This window comes from Alexandromys fortis, unplaced genomic scaffold, assembly GCF_014885135.2.
Source record: "Alexandromys fortis isolate MF-2015 unplaced genomic scaffold, M_Fortis_MF-2015_v1.1 scaffold_13, whole genome shotgun sequence".
In the NCBI taxonomy this organism is placed as follows: Eukaryota; Metazoa; Chordata; class Mammalia; order Rodentia; family Cricetidae; genus Alexandromys; species Alexandromys fortis.
In genome coordinates this window covers 11,022,333-11,034,501 of record NW_026067908.1, presented here as the reverse complement: position 1 = coordinate 11,034,501, position 12,169 = coordinate 11,022,333, and the positions used below count along the sequence as shown (strand labels likewise).

Below are 12,169 nucleotides of genomic sequence, written 5' to 3'. Positions count from 1 at the left end.
ACAACAGAACAGCGGGGCAGGCAGACGTTACTTACAGTCAGGTATGAACACGTGTGAAAGGGAGAGTCAGAGCATGGATAATATCCCCTTCGTGGTAGGACAGCGGATCTCAACTTGGGGGTTCCAACCCTTCTGGGTAGTGTTAAATGAACCTTTCATTTGGTCCCATATCAGATATCCTGCATATCAGATATTTATATTACAGTTCATAACTACCAAAATTATAGTCAGGAAGTAGCAATGAAAATAATTTGATGCTTGGAGTCACCACAATGTGAGGAACTGTATTAAAGGGTTGCAGCATTAGGAAGGCCAAGAACTGTGTTTGTAGAAAGACCAGAAACGCAGTATTTGCTGTTAAAGCCTTCAAGTCGCTTATCTCCTGAACTCACTGTCCCCAAAGGACCTGCTCACTCCTCCAAGTGTCTTGTCTGTCTCCTTGGCCAGGAGTGTCCTCCCTGAGTACCACCTAACTGGCCTAGTCTTTCTCTAAACAGCCTTCCGATTTCAGCACACATGTTAGGTCCTCAAGAATGCCTCCCTGGAATCTGCCAGTCTTGAGTAAGATTCCCTAGTGGTTGATCATGTATCTGCTTGTAATTTTCCTTATAGAACTGCCATTTGTAATCTTGTTAGGAATACGATATATAGGGGCCATCATATTACATTTCTCACTAGGTGGCACACTATTCATTAAAAAGCATGCAGGAAATATTGTCAAATGATTTATCTGTAAATTCATATTTCATCATCATTAAAGCGGGGGTGGGGGTAAGGGGTGGAGAGGATGACAAAGGAAAGAATGTGGAATCGCGTTTCAAAACTGCATGGTCATCTCTTCCGTGTTAGGTAATATTACCTGAGGACGAAAGTAGATTATTTGAATTAAGTGTTTTTTGTTGTTGTTTGTTTTTTTTTTTTTTTTTTTTTTTTTTTTTTNTTGATTTATTACCTGTTATAGAGTCTGGTAAATTGTTTTAGATATAATAGTCTTTATTGTCCAGGAGATGTTGTGGTTGCAGAGTCATGACTAGAGCCAACAGATCAAAGTGGGATTTTTCTATCCTCAACATGGCATGACCTAGGAGGAGGGTATGCCACCTCCCACATTTCTTTCTTTCTTTCTTTTTTCTTTTTTTGTTTTGTTTTTCTAGACAGGGTTTCTTTGTGGCTTTGGAGCCTGTCCTGGCACTAGCTCTGTAGACCAGGCTGGTCTCAAACTCACAGAGATCCGCCTGCCTCTGCCTCCTGAGTGCTGGGATTAAAGGCTTGCGCCACCATCGCCCGGCCGAATTAAGTGTTTTTTAGGGTTTCTCTATGTAGCCCTGGCTATTCTGGAACTCAGTCTGCAGACCAGGCTGGCCTCGAACTCAGAGACCGACCTGCCACCGTCTTCTGAGTGCTGGGATTAAAGGTGTGCGCTCAGCACACCTGCCTAAAGTGTGGTTTCTTTTTTTCAGACTAACTTGAGCACTGAACTTGAAGCTGAGTTGATTATCTAACAAATAGTTCTCCCATCCTTCCTTAACTTCATGTGGCTTTAACTCCGCAGAGCTCGGCTGTGGGTAGTGCGTCCCCCTTGCTCCTCCAGGCTCTGTCTCACCTCCCTTTGGTCCAGCAGCAGCTGATGAAGTTTGATAGCGCCCACACTAATAATGTGAGTGTCTCTGCCCACTGATGGGGGTGGGGGTGCGATTTCACACATGTATCCGTCTTCCCTGGGCTCTGTTTCTCCCCCATGGGAAACCATCTCCCCTCACCCTTGCTGTAGAAGCCTGGCTTGCTCGGAGAGCCCCCCGCCATGGTGCTGCAGCCTGCGCTGGCAATAGGGCCGCCACTCTCCCTGAAGACGGACCTGGGACACCATGGAGACACACACAAAAGTAAGTGACCTTTTTTGCTGGGAAGTCCCTGTGCAGTCAGCTTTGAGACTTGATAGTTTACCTCCATCCCTCTCTTATTTATAGGATGATTAAATTTAAATCTTGGTGATTTAAATTTTCAAGAGCCCCATTGCCGCGTCTGATATGTTATTAATGGGCTTGCCTCCGTGCCAAGATGAGGCGGTCCCTGCTGGATGGCTTTTAATATTTTATGCAGGTTCACAGCCGTGCCAGGCGAAGACATGGCTTCCCTTCGGCGCTGACATGCTGCCCACTGCGCTCACAACATAGTCCCCGTGTCTCCATTTCAGTTGCACTGAAGGAGCCTCAGCCCTTATAAATGGAATAGCTAGAGTTTGTAAATTTAAGCCCTGTTGACTTGAGTCATTTTTAAATTACGTCTTAAAATGATGACTTGAAAGACAACTGATCTACATGCTCTGGGCACGTGACAGGCAGGACATTTTTGTTTCAGAAAACTAGAAATACACCAGGGTTTCTTATTTTATTGTAATTTAGAGAAATGCTTCCAGTGGGAAGCTTGATGGAAGGGTCCGACGTGAGCATGCAGAGGGACCAGTGGCCGTTTAAGTTTCGTACACATAAGTGACCCACTTAAGTCTCCTCCACATAAAGCTGGCCTGTTAACTCAGTCGATTCTGACTGCGGAAATTGACCAAGGTTAAATTGCCGAGGAATTTCTCGCTATGATGGGAGTCTGTCGTCCTAAAAGCTTTGACTTTCCATGATTACGAGCTATGAGAATGTTTATTCCTCATGTTAATGCTAGCAGATACACAGCTCGCTCTGGTGTGCTGTCTTAAGAACGCTGACAGTTCACCGTCTAAGCAAACATATTCTGAGAGACGGAGGAGCCAAAGCGAGTCCTCCTCCACCAGCTAACAAACCTCGTTAGTGAATTTGTAGAGTGGAAGTTTGATCTAGTCATCAAAATGAACTGTTTTAATTTCTTTTTGGCCTCTTGTCTGCTATCTATCTATTTATTTATTTATTTATTTATTTATTTATTTATTTATTTATTTATTTATTTATTTTGAGGCAGGGTCTCATTATATTATTGTCCAGGCTGGTCTTGAACTTGCGAGGTCACATGATCTTGCCTTGGCCCCTGAATATTTTTGGGAGATGCACATCCATGCCTGGCTGATCCGTGCATCTTTGTTTATTTTTAAATTTGAAATTCATTTCATTTATTTTTTGTTTGTTTGTTTGTTGGGAGAAGGGCACACATGTGCTCTGGCATACACGTGGATTGGGCGGAGCAGCTTGTGGGAATTGGTTCTCGCCTATCCCGGGGTCATGGGGCTTAAATCCTGCGCAGGGCCAACCGCCTTTCTCTGCTGAGCCATCCCACCAGCCCTGACTTACAGATTTTTTTAAAATAAAAGTGAGTCCTAATTTTCCTATGAAAACTTTTATTCTTTTCAGGATTTTACTTCCTATAAGTAAAAATATATAACTTTTGTTGATTTAGTGTTTGTCTATTCCTGAGCTTTGACTTCAAGGACAACAGTGGCACTCTGGGGTTTAAGTACCAGATCTTTCCACTTAAAAATAGTGTTGATTTATAATATTTGTGAATTTCCATGTGTAAATCTTCAACCGCTGCCAAGGCCAAGTTACAATCATAAAGACGGCAAACTCAAGCTGTGAAGACATGGCTGCAGCCAGCTCCTAACAGCTGCCAGAGGCTTGCTAACCAGGCTTGCTGTGGAGTCCACATCAACTGAGGAAATACTGAATTCTTAAAACCTGAGACTCAGTTATTCTCTTCAAGTATAGAAGCAACCAAATTGCAATGATTGGGCATTTTAAAGTACTGATATAATTTAACTGTCAGGAAAAAAATCATAAGTTTTAAAATAATAATTAAAATATATCATTAAAAATTATATTGAGGTTATCTTAGAAATTATTGAGAATTTTAACAGCATTATTAGTGTCACCCGCTGGACGCCACAGCTCTCTGATCAGTGCAGAAGGGGCTCCGGAGCCTCGTGTAACTAGGTTCCTTTGCCTCTGTGTTTCGCTCCAGCATCTACTCTGATTCCAACGCAAACGACACTGGCAGCCGGCCTGGGCATGCTGCCATTCTTCCCACAGCAGCTCACTGCCGGACAAGCCGGGCTGGGTCGTGGGACCACTCAGGAGAAGCAGTCCGCCTCAGCCGGCATCACTGAAGCTAGTTTCTCAGGGCCGCAGCAGTATCTGCAGACCTTCCCAGGCCTGCCCACTGGAGGCCCACTGACAGGCCACGAGAAGACACAGCAGAGCCCAGCAAAAGGCCCGGAGGTAGGTTCCAGGGTGAGGAAGCACGCAGGGAAATGGATATCCCCCAGGCTGCCTTTCCTCTCCTCTTGGTCCCCAAACTGTGGCATTGTTCTGCCACAGCCAATGGCTTGTGTGTGGTGATTGTCCCCACTGCCTGTTTTCCACATCTAAGCGGCAGCTCTAGGTTACTTCTGGAGCTGCTGTGAATTTAAGGGTTGAATTTCATGCTCATTTGAATGTTACCGATCCCCTGAAGCATAGCAAGCATTCAGCAGCCCTGCACTGAGTGAGCGAACATACGGCCATGTGATAGGCATGCCACATGCAAACCCCGATTTCTCTGAGGCTTACAAAGGTGTCTGAGACAGGTTTTGCTGTCCAGACACAGCATTGGCCAGGAACATGAAGTCTGTGGCTCTCCCAGACAGAAACGAACACTCAGGATTGCATTTCTTCATTGTGCTTATAAAAAGATAAGAGATCAGTATGCAAAGAAAACTAAGCTACTAGCTTTATCTTCCATTTCTAACCAGAACTGCGGTTTTAAAAGTCTTGAGCAGAGAGTAAAGAGTAAAGCCATCTCTCAGAAGAATGTGGAGCATAGTGAAGGCTCAGCCCCCACCCCTTCTTTTTCTGTTAAATGGATGAGGTCCTTGCTTCTCAGAAGAATATGGAAGCAGTGGTCCTATCTGACATTGTCGTCTGAAGAGTTGGCTCATGAACTTTGCCTTCTCATTCTTTCTAGCTTGGCATTACTCTCAGGACTAGAGACGAGCAAGCTTTGCTTGTGTCATTTGGTTTTAGCCACATAATGAAAATTTAAATCTTATAATTAATGTGAATACCTGCATTTCTAGATATCAGATACAGAACTGGTTGTTTTATTGTTTCTTGCAAAGATGAATTCTCTAAGATCAAGTGAGAAGATACAGGATGCCTCAGCTTGTTCTCCACTTGCAGAATTCTGTTTATTTATTTATTTTTTATTGGGGTTGTTGAGACAGGGTCTCTGTGTAGTCCTGGCTGTCCTGAAGCTTGCTGTGTAGACCAAGCTGGCCTCGAACTCACAGAGATCCACCTGCCTCTGCCTCCCGAGTTCTGGGATTAAAGGCAACTAGAGCCCACAAATGGTCACACTGTACAAGATATATTGAAAAACAAATCTTTTTGTACTTTTAATTTTAGTAAATAATGTAAATAAGCATGTATTAGTTGTGTGGCATGTAAGACGCTGTTGAGGACTTCTGCGACTTCTCTCGTGTGTGTGTGTGTGTGTGTGTGTGTGTGTGTGTGTGTGTGTGTGTGATGTGCTGTGACGGTCCTCATTCTTTTTCCACCGCTCATTCACCACCCCATCCTCTGTTTCTGGCAAATAGGCTGCCTCTAAGAATCAGACTTCACTCTTGGGAGAACCACCCAGAGAAATTCGGCTCAGTAAAAATCCGTATTTGAATCTGGCGAGTGTGTTACCCAGTATGTGCCTAGGTAAGCAGGGCCTCTGCGTCAGCTCTATGGGTCCCCGGAGACGATCTGTGATGACTTTTCCTTTCGTCTTAGTTGATAGTCACGATACTTTATTGACAAAACTAAGCTCTAAATCACGAACTTATTCTTTCGTGATAATTCCATTATTTGGATAAAAAAGAAAGTTAAAAAACTTTAAAAAAAAATTTTCACAACAGTATTTTTATTTAGGCAAAATAATCCTATTCCATTTTTACTGCGCCATTATTGAAGATAATGACGGCGGTGGGTTGTTTGAAGCCCCGCAGTCATTTGCCGTGTGGGTAGAATCATGGGTCTAAACCAGAGCTTGCAGCCTCTGAATGGCCTAGCAGTGCATCCATGTGCCCTAGATGTGACTGCCGCTCAGCAGAAACGGAGTACCAGGCCTTCCCTAGCGTGGAGCAGCCCTTACTCAAACACAGTGCTACAAAAGTCAGCCTTGGGAAACCAAAGAACACATTCATGTCGTCCGGGAGGGAAGAGGCTGGGTACACAGAAGGAACCCTGTGACTTTTAAAAACCAGTAATAGCACTAATCAGAAGCTGTCTACATCGCTCTTGTAGGAGGTCGTCTCTAAAGATGATTTTAAATGGAAAAAGGGAGAGTGAGCCCTGCACGATTGCAGTCCTGCTGCCAAACCTGTGCTCTAACAGGCACACGCTTGTGCAAATGCAGAATGTAACTGAGGAAAGTGTAAACTGTGCTCTAACAGGCACGTGCTTGTGCAAATGCAGACTGTAACTAGGAAAGTGTAAACTGTGCTCTAACAGGCACGTGCTTGTGCAAATGCAGAGTGTAGCTAGGAAAGTGTAAACTGCTCTAACAGGCACGTGCTTGTGCAAATGCAGAGTGTAACTCGGAAAGTGTAAACTGTGCTCTAACAGGCACGCGCTTGTGCAAATGCAGAGTGTAGCTAGGAAAGTGTAAACTGCTCTAACAGGCACGCGCTTGTGCAAATGCAGAGTGTAGCTAGGAAAGTGTAAACTGTGCTCTAACAGGCACGTGCTTGTGCAAATGCAGAGTGTAGCTAGGAAAGTGGAAACTGCAAGGAAAGGATTTAATATACATTTTTGGCATTTTACAAAGTATCCTCTTGAGCATTAATTATCATTTTTCTGAATCTAGGAAAGTGTTCTAATGTATCTCTCTGCAGCACACTCTTCTAACGTAAAATCAACAAAGACAACTTTTGCCTTAATAAGGGTGTTTAATTTGCATTTCGTATGCATTGGTGTAGAACAGCGGTTTTTAACTTGTGGGTCACAACAACTTTGTGGTTATATATCAGATGTTTACATTATGATTCATAACAGCAGCAAAAAAAAAGTTATGAAGTAGCAATGAATTAATTTTACGGTGTGGGGTCACCACAACGTGAGGAACTGTATTAAAGGGTCACAGCATTCGGAAGGCTGAGAGCTACTGATGTAGAGTATCTGTCTGAGGGTCGGGTGTAGAGCTCAGTGGTAGAGTGCTTGCCTAACATCCCTGAAGCTTTGATTCCCAGTACAGAAAAAGAACAGAAAAAAATTTATTATTTTGCCTATATGGCAAGCTTCCATTTTTAGTTACTAAAGTAGATGACACAGTGTTAATTCCTCCTGGAGAAAATAAATATAAATATACATTAGTAACCTATCTGAAACAGGCTGTGTTAATATGTTTTATGCTGTTTGTAATGTGTTTTACGCTGTTTGGTCTTGCTTTTGTCTTTAGCCACTGCAAGTAAAGGCACGCCACACAAGACTGGAATCGCAAGCAACATTCTGGATGCAATCTCTCAGGGAAGCGAGTCCCAGCGTGTCCTGGAGAAATGCATCACTTACTCGCCACCTTTCGAGGATTATGCCCAGGTAAAGGACGCGCAGGACATGATGATAGGGAGAGAAACCTGACACCACTGAGTGTGGGAATAGGTCTACTCTAGCACTATGAGAACACGGGATAGTTATCTCTTTCCCATCACTTAAAATTTGGGAATAGTTCAAGAAACTATTTAACATATTTTAAACCAAATATTTACCTCTTATGGTTTTAGTCTTGAAACTACAGCCCTTATGCCACACCCAGCCTGTCACCTGTTTTTCGGTGGACGTAGCCACATCCATTCATTGACAAATTTCCTATGGTGCAGCCGTACCCAATGGAACAGACTTGCACGGCTTACAAGGTTAAATATTTATGCTACCTGACTCTCTCCTGAAAATTCTGCTGACCTCTGTTTTACAAGAGTATAAACCTTAAGAACCCAAAGGGGAGAAAGCAGCCTTCAGCCTTCATCCTTCATCATTGCTGAGGTGGAGGAAATGTTTGGCAGCCCGGGCTGACCTTAACTCAATGCTCAGCCTCTGGAGTTCTGGCCTTATCTGTGGGTACCACCGCACCCAGCTGTATGCCAAAGCCACAGGATCTTTAGGTTTGTTCCAGGGCTCCTGTGGATACCCCACCTGTGGATGCTAAGTTCATATCTGTACGGTGTCACGTATGCAGTCTTTCTGGGCAAATCTCCTTCACGCATTGGAACTCTGTAGATCACATATGATAGTTAATGTGTTGGAAATGAGATGCAAATACACTGTGTTGCTTAGGGAATAATAACAGAAAAAGCAGCACGGTTTTGGTGCGGGTACAGTTTTTCAAATATTTCCAACATACAGTTGGTTAAATGAATGGTTACAGAACCTATGAACGTGGAGTATGATTCTAAATTATGTCCTAAAGATAAATTAATATGATGAGGTAGTGGCCTGCTTAACTTAAAAAAAAAAAAAACAGGGTCAGAGCTGATGTCATGAGGAAGACATTCTCACTTCCTAAGGTTCTTATCTTTGTTCATGGATACAGTAATGACGCAGATAAGCACACTGGATATTGATTATACGTAAGGGGCAAAAGTTAAATTATTGGAGATAAAGTTATTATGAATATACAGATGTGAAGATTAGAAACAACCAAAATATTCAGCTAAGACTGAGTAAGCAAATTATGTTTTTACCATAAATATAATTCGGAAATTTAAGATGGTGTAAAATAATGTGTAAACATATCCTAAAATTGTCATTAATAGTCACAAAATGTGGTTTGTATAGGAGAACAAGGTGTACTTTTCAAAGCAGAAGAAACAATACATTATTAAGAATCTAGCAAAGGTATGCATTTTAAGCATCAAAGGAAGTTCCCACTGGTCTGTACTGAGCTTTTCATTTGAGTGTGACACTTGAAATTCATCTTCAACTCTGCTAACTTGGTTCTTAGATGGTGGCGGTGAAGCCAATATGTGCTGTGTGGGGTCTGTACAGAGTCGGTTACTCTTTTGTGGAGAGGCTCTGAGGTGAGCCTTGCATCTCCATGCTTTGAACACTTGTCACTTCCTTTGCAACGTGTCCTAGTCTCCTTTCCTGTCACTGCGATAATCACCAAGACCAAAAGTGACTTGAAAGAAAGGGACCTGGGATCAGAAAGCCTGGAGGGAAGTCAGGACGGAGGAACCCGGGAGTGGGAAGCGGGGAGGAATGCTGTTCACTCTTTGGGTAGCTCAGCTAGGTGTTTTCTATAGCTCAGACCCACCTGCTTAGGGATAGTGCTGTCCACAGTATATTGGACCCTCCCAAATTAATTATTAGTAAAGACAGTCTCTTACAAACTTGGCCACCGGCCAATCTGACCTAGGTAGTTCTTCAGTTGAGGTTCCTTCTCCCCAAGTGACTCTAGGTTTTTGTCAAATTGACAATAAAAACTAACTAGGCTGGGCAGTTGGTGGCGCACACCTTTAATCCTAGTACTTGGGAGGCAGAGGCAGGCGGATCTCTACGTGTTCTCGACCAGCCAGATCTAGTTCCAGGGCAGCCAAGACTACACAGAGAACCTCTGTCTCAAAAAACCAAGCAAACTAGCCACCCTGACCCCAAGCTAGCCAGGACACAGTGGTGAGCATTTATCATTATCACCAGCATGGATGAGGGAGTGAGCCAAAGGTTCTGTGCATATTAGGCAAGCACACTATTCTTGAGCTATATCCCAACTCAGTTTTTAAACATCTTTTAAAAATAGTGGTGGGATTACACTTATATATATTAGACTATTATTTCATCTTTCTCCCATGCCTGTGAGTTTTAAACGACCCCCGGCCTTTTGCACGTGGAAGAACACAAAGGCTTAATTACCGCTTTGTATTTCTGCAGTTTGCAAAGGATTTCTCAGACTGCAAAGTCCGTGTTGCTCTAGCAGCTCCCAGAAACTGTTTAGGTTTTTATACATAAGGACTGGGAGAGATGGTTGTGTCAGATACTAGATAAAATAATTTCTCCTTTAAGTAAAGCTATCGCGTTTAAGAATTTAATATTTGGTGTATATGAAATTATTGTCATAAACCCCTGATAAAATCTGGAGTACACACTGGGAAGATCTGGGCAGGTGAGTTCAATGCCAGCCTGGTTTACAAAGCAAGTTCTGGGACAGATAGGGCTGTTACACAGAGAAGCCCTTCTCAAAAAAACAAAACAAAAGTCTGGAGTAGATTTGAACAAAGTAGCCTTTGTTGGAAGTATTGGAGAATAACTGGTAGAAACTGAAGGGAAGTCGGGTCCTGAGAGAGGGGAATTCCCTTGATGACAGCCATGTTTCTGTGACTCTTTGCTTGACTTCTTTTTCTGTGCAAACTCTGCAGTCTCACTGGCCTGCAGAGTTACAGAGTAAGCCTTAGGACTGTTGGGTAAGTTGTAGAGTGAGAGGGCCTGGAACAGGGCAGCGCATGGGTAGGAGCACCCATGAGCACAGCCCGAAGTCCTCATGGAAAGGGGGCCCAAACGCACTTGGCTGACCCCTGAGCTGTGTGGTGATGACGGCATTGCGGTTTACTTGAATGTGCATTGCCATCCATCGGGTAGCGTTAGCAGACTGCTCAAAGAACTGTGGAAATATGTCAGTAGTTTAATCTGATAAATTCTAAAAACATTTGTTCAAAGTATATTGTATGAAAAAATTTTAATTAAACTTTAGAAAGAAGATGTAGGTGTTGAAGGAACTCTGTCTAGACATTAACTGACCACGTGAGCTAACAGAGTACAGTTTGTAACAGCCATGCCTAACGAGTTTGGACTTTTCACAAGTTCAAGCTAATAAAAACAAACAAGGGGCTTATAGACTCATTGCGGTCGTATTGTTTTATTTCAAATGATCTTCATTTCAACAACAACAAAAATCAATAGAAATGTAAAGAAATCATAGATTTAAATGCTTTGTCTTTAGGAAGCACACTACTTGATGGGGATTAGGAGGTGTGGCCTTGTTGGAGGAAGTGTGCCACTGGGGGTGAGCGTTAGGGTTTTCTAAGCTCAAGCCAGGCCCGGTGTCTCCCTCTTCTGCTGTCTGCTGATCCAGATGTAGAACTCTCAGCTCCTTTTCCAGCACCATGCCTGCCTGCCTGCCGCCCTGCTTCCCACCATGACAATAATGGACTAAGCCACGAAGACTGTAAGCTAGCCCCAGGTAAATGTTTTCCTTTATAAGAGTTGCTGTGGTCATGGTGTCTCTTCACAGTATGGAACATTGACTAAAACACCTGTACAGGAAAAGCAGGCAATACAGAAGAATGCTCATAAAGTATCTTTGATGTTGGACTTAGGAGGCAATGGTATAAAACAATCCCGAAGAGCTAAAGTGAATCACACGTAAAGAAAGACCTTAGGTCGTGTGGGAGCCATGTTGCTCCAAACATGGTGTCCTCAGAGAGGATAAAAACAGTCAGATGGAAATGTTCAGTTTGAAAATTATAATAAAGCAAAGTAAAAACTTGGTCAGGGGACAGCAGTCGATGTCAACAGGGAGAAGAGTGACAAGGATGGCGTGCAGGTCACTTGAGATGATCCCAGCCAACAAAGGGAAGGAAAAAGAACCTTAGCTGTGTGGGCAAGGGCACGCTGAAGCGTCAGGAAAAATTAGCATGGCTCAGAAATCCCGAGTTGCTCTCTGACCAATAGTTTCACTCGGGATATATATGCTCAAGAGAATTTGAATGTGTCCACACCAGTGTGTGCACTGGTGTTCATGGCAGATTATCTGCTAACAGCCAAAAGGGAAAAGCCCAATTGTCCACCAGTTAGCCAGCAGATGAACAGTAGAATATTGTTCAATGGATGGACCTTGAAAGCGTGCAGAGAAGTTAGTTGCGGAGGGCTTGTTTATGAGGGTTTGTGTGAAATGTCCCGAATAAGTAATCTGTACAAAAAGTCAGTAGATTAATGTTTGGGGAGTGCAGAGGAAGAACCAGTGGGGTTGTTGCTGGCTGTGAGAGGGCGCTCTAGAGTCAGACTCAGTTAGTCCAGCTCTGTGCATAGAGAATACTGGACTATGGACATACGTTTAGATGTCTATTTGAAATTGTATGCATGGGAGCGGGTGCCTGCAGAGGCCAAAAGGGTGTGTCGGATCTCCCGGAGCTGGAGTTCTGGGCAAGGGGAGCTGTCCAGGGTGGGTGCTGGGAACTGAA

At 43.5% G+C, this 12,169-nt stretch overlaps 1 protein-coding gene across 1 annotated transcript in view; it reads left to right on the top strand.

Moving 5' to 3' along the window:
- The window catches only part of Raver2 (ribonucleoprotein, PTB binding 2), a 76,036-nt gene that overhangs the window by 58,949 nt on the left and 4,918 nt on the right, over nt 1-12,169 (top strand). Inside the window, exons 7-11 of the mRNA XM_050136134.1 lie at nt 1,553-1,657; nt 1,772-1,883; nt 3,940-4,196; nt 5,552-5,660; nt 7,399-7,535. Of these exons, the coding sequence (XP_049992091.1) occupies nt 1,553-1,657; nt 1,772-1,883; nt 3,940-4,196; nt 5,552-5,660; nt 7,399-7,535 (720 nt within the window). The remainder of the gene's footprint in view (nt 1-1,552; nt 1,658-1,771; nt 1,884-3,939; nt 4,197-5,551; nt 5,661-7,398; nt 7,536-12,169) is intronic.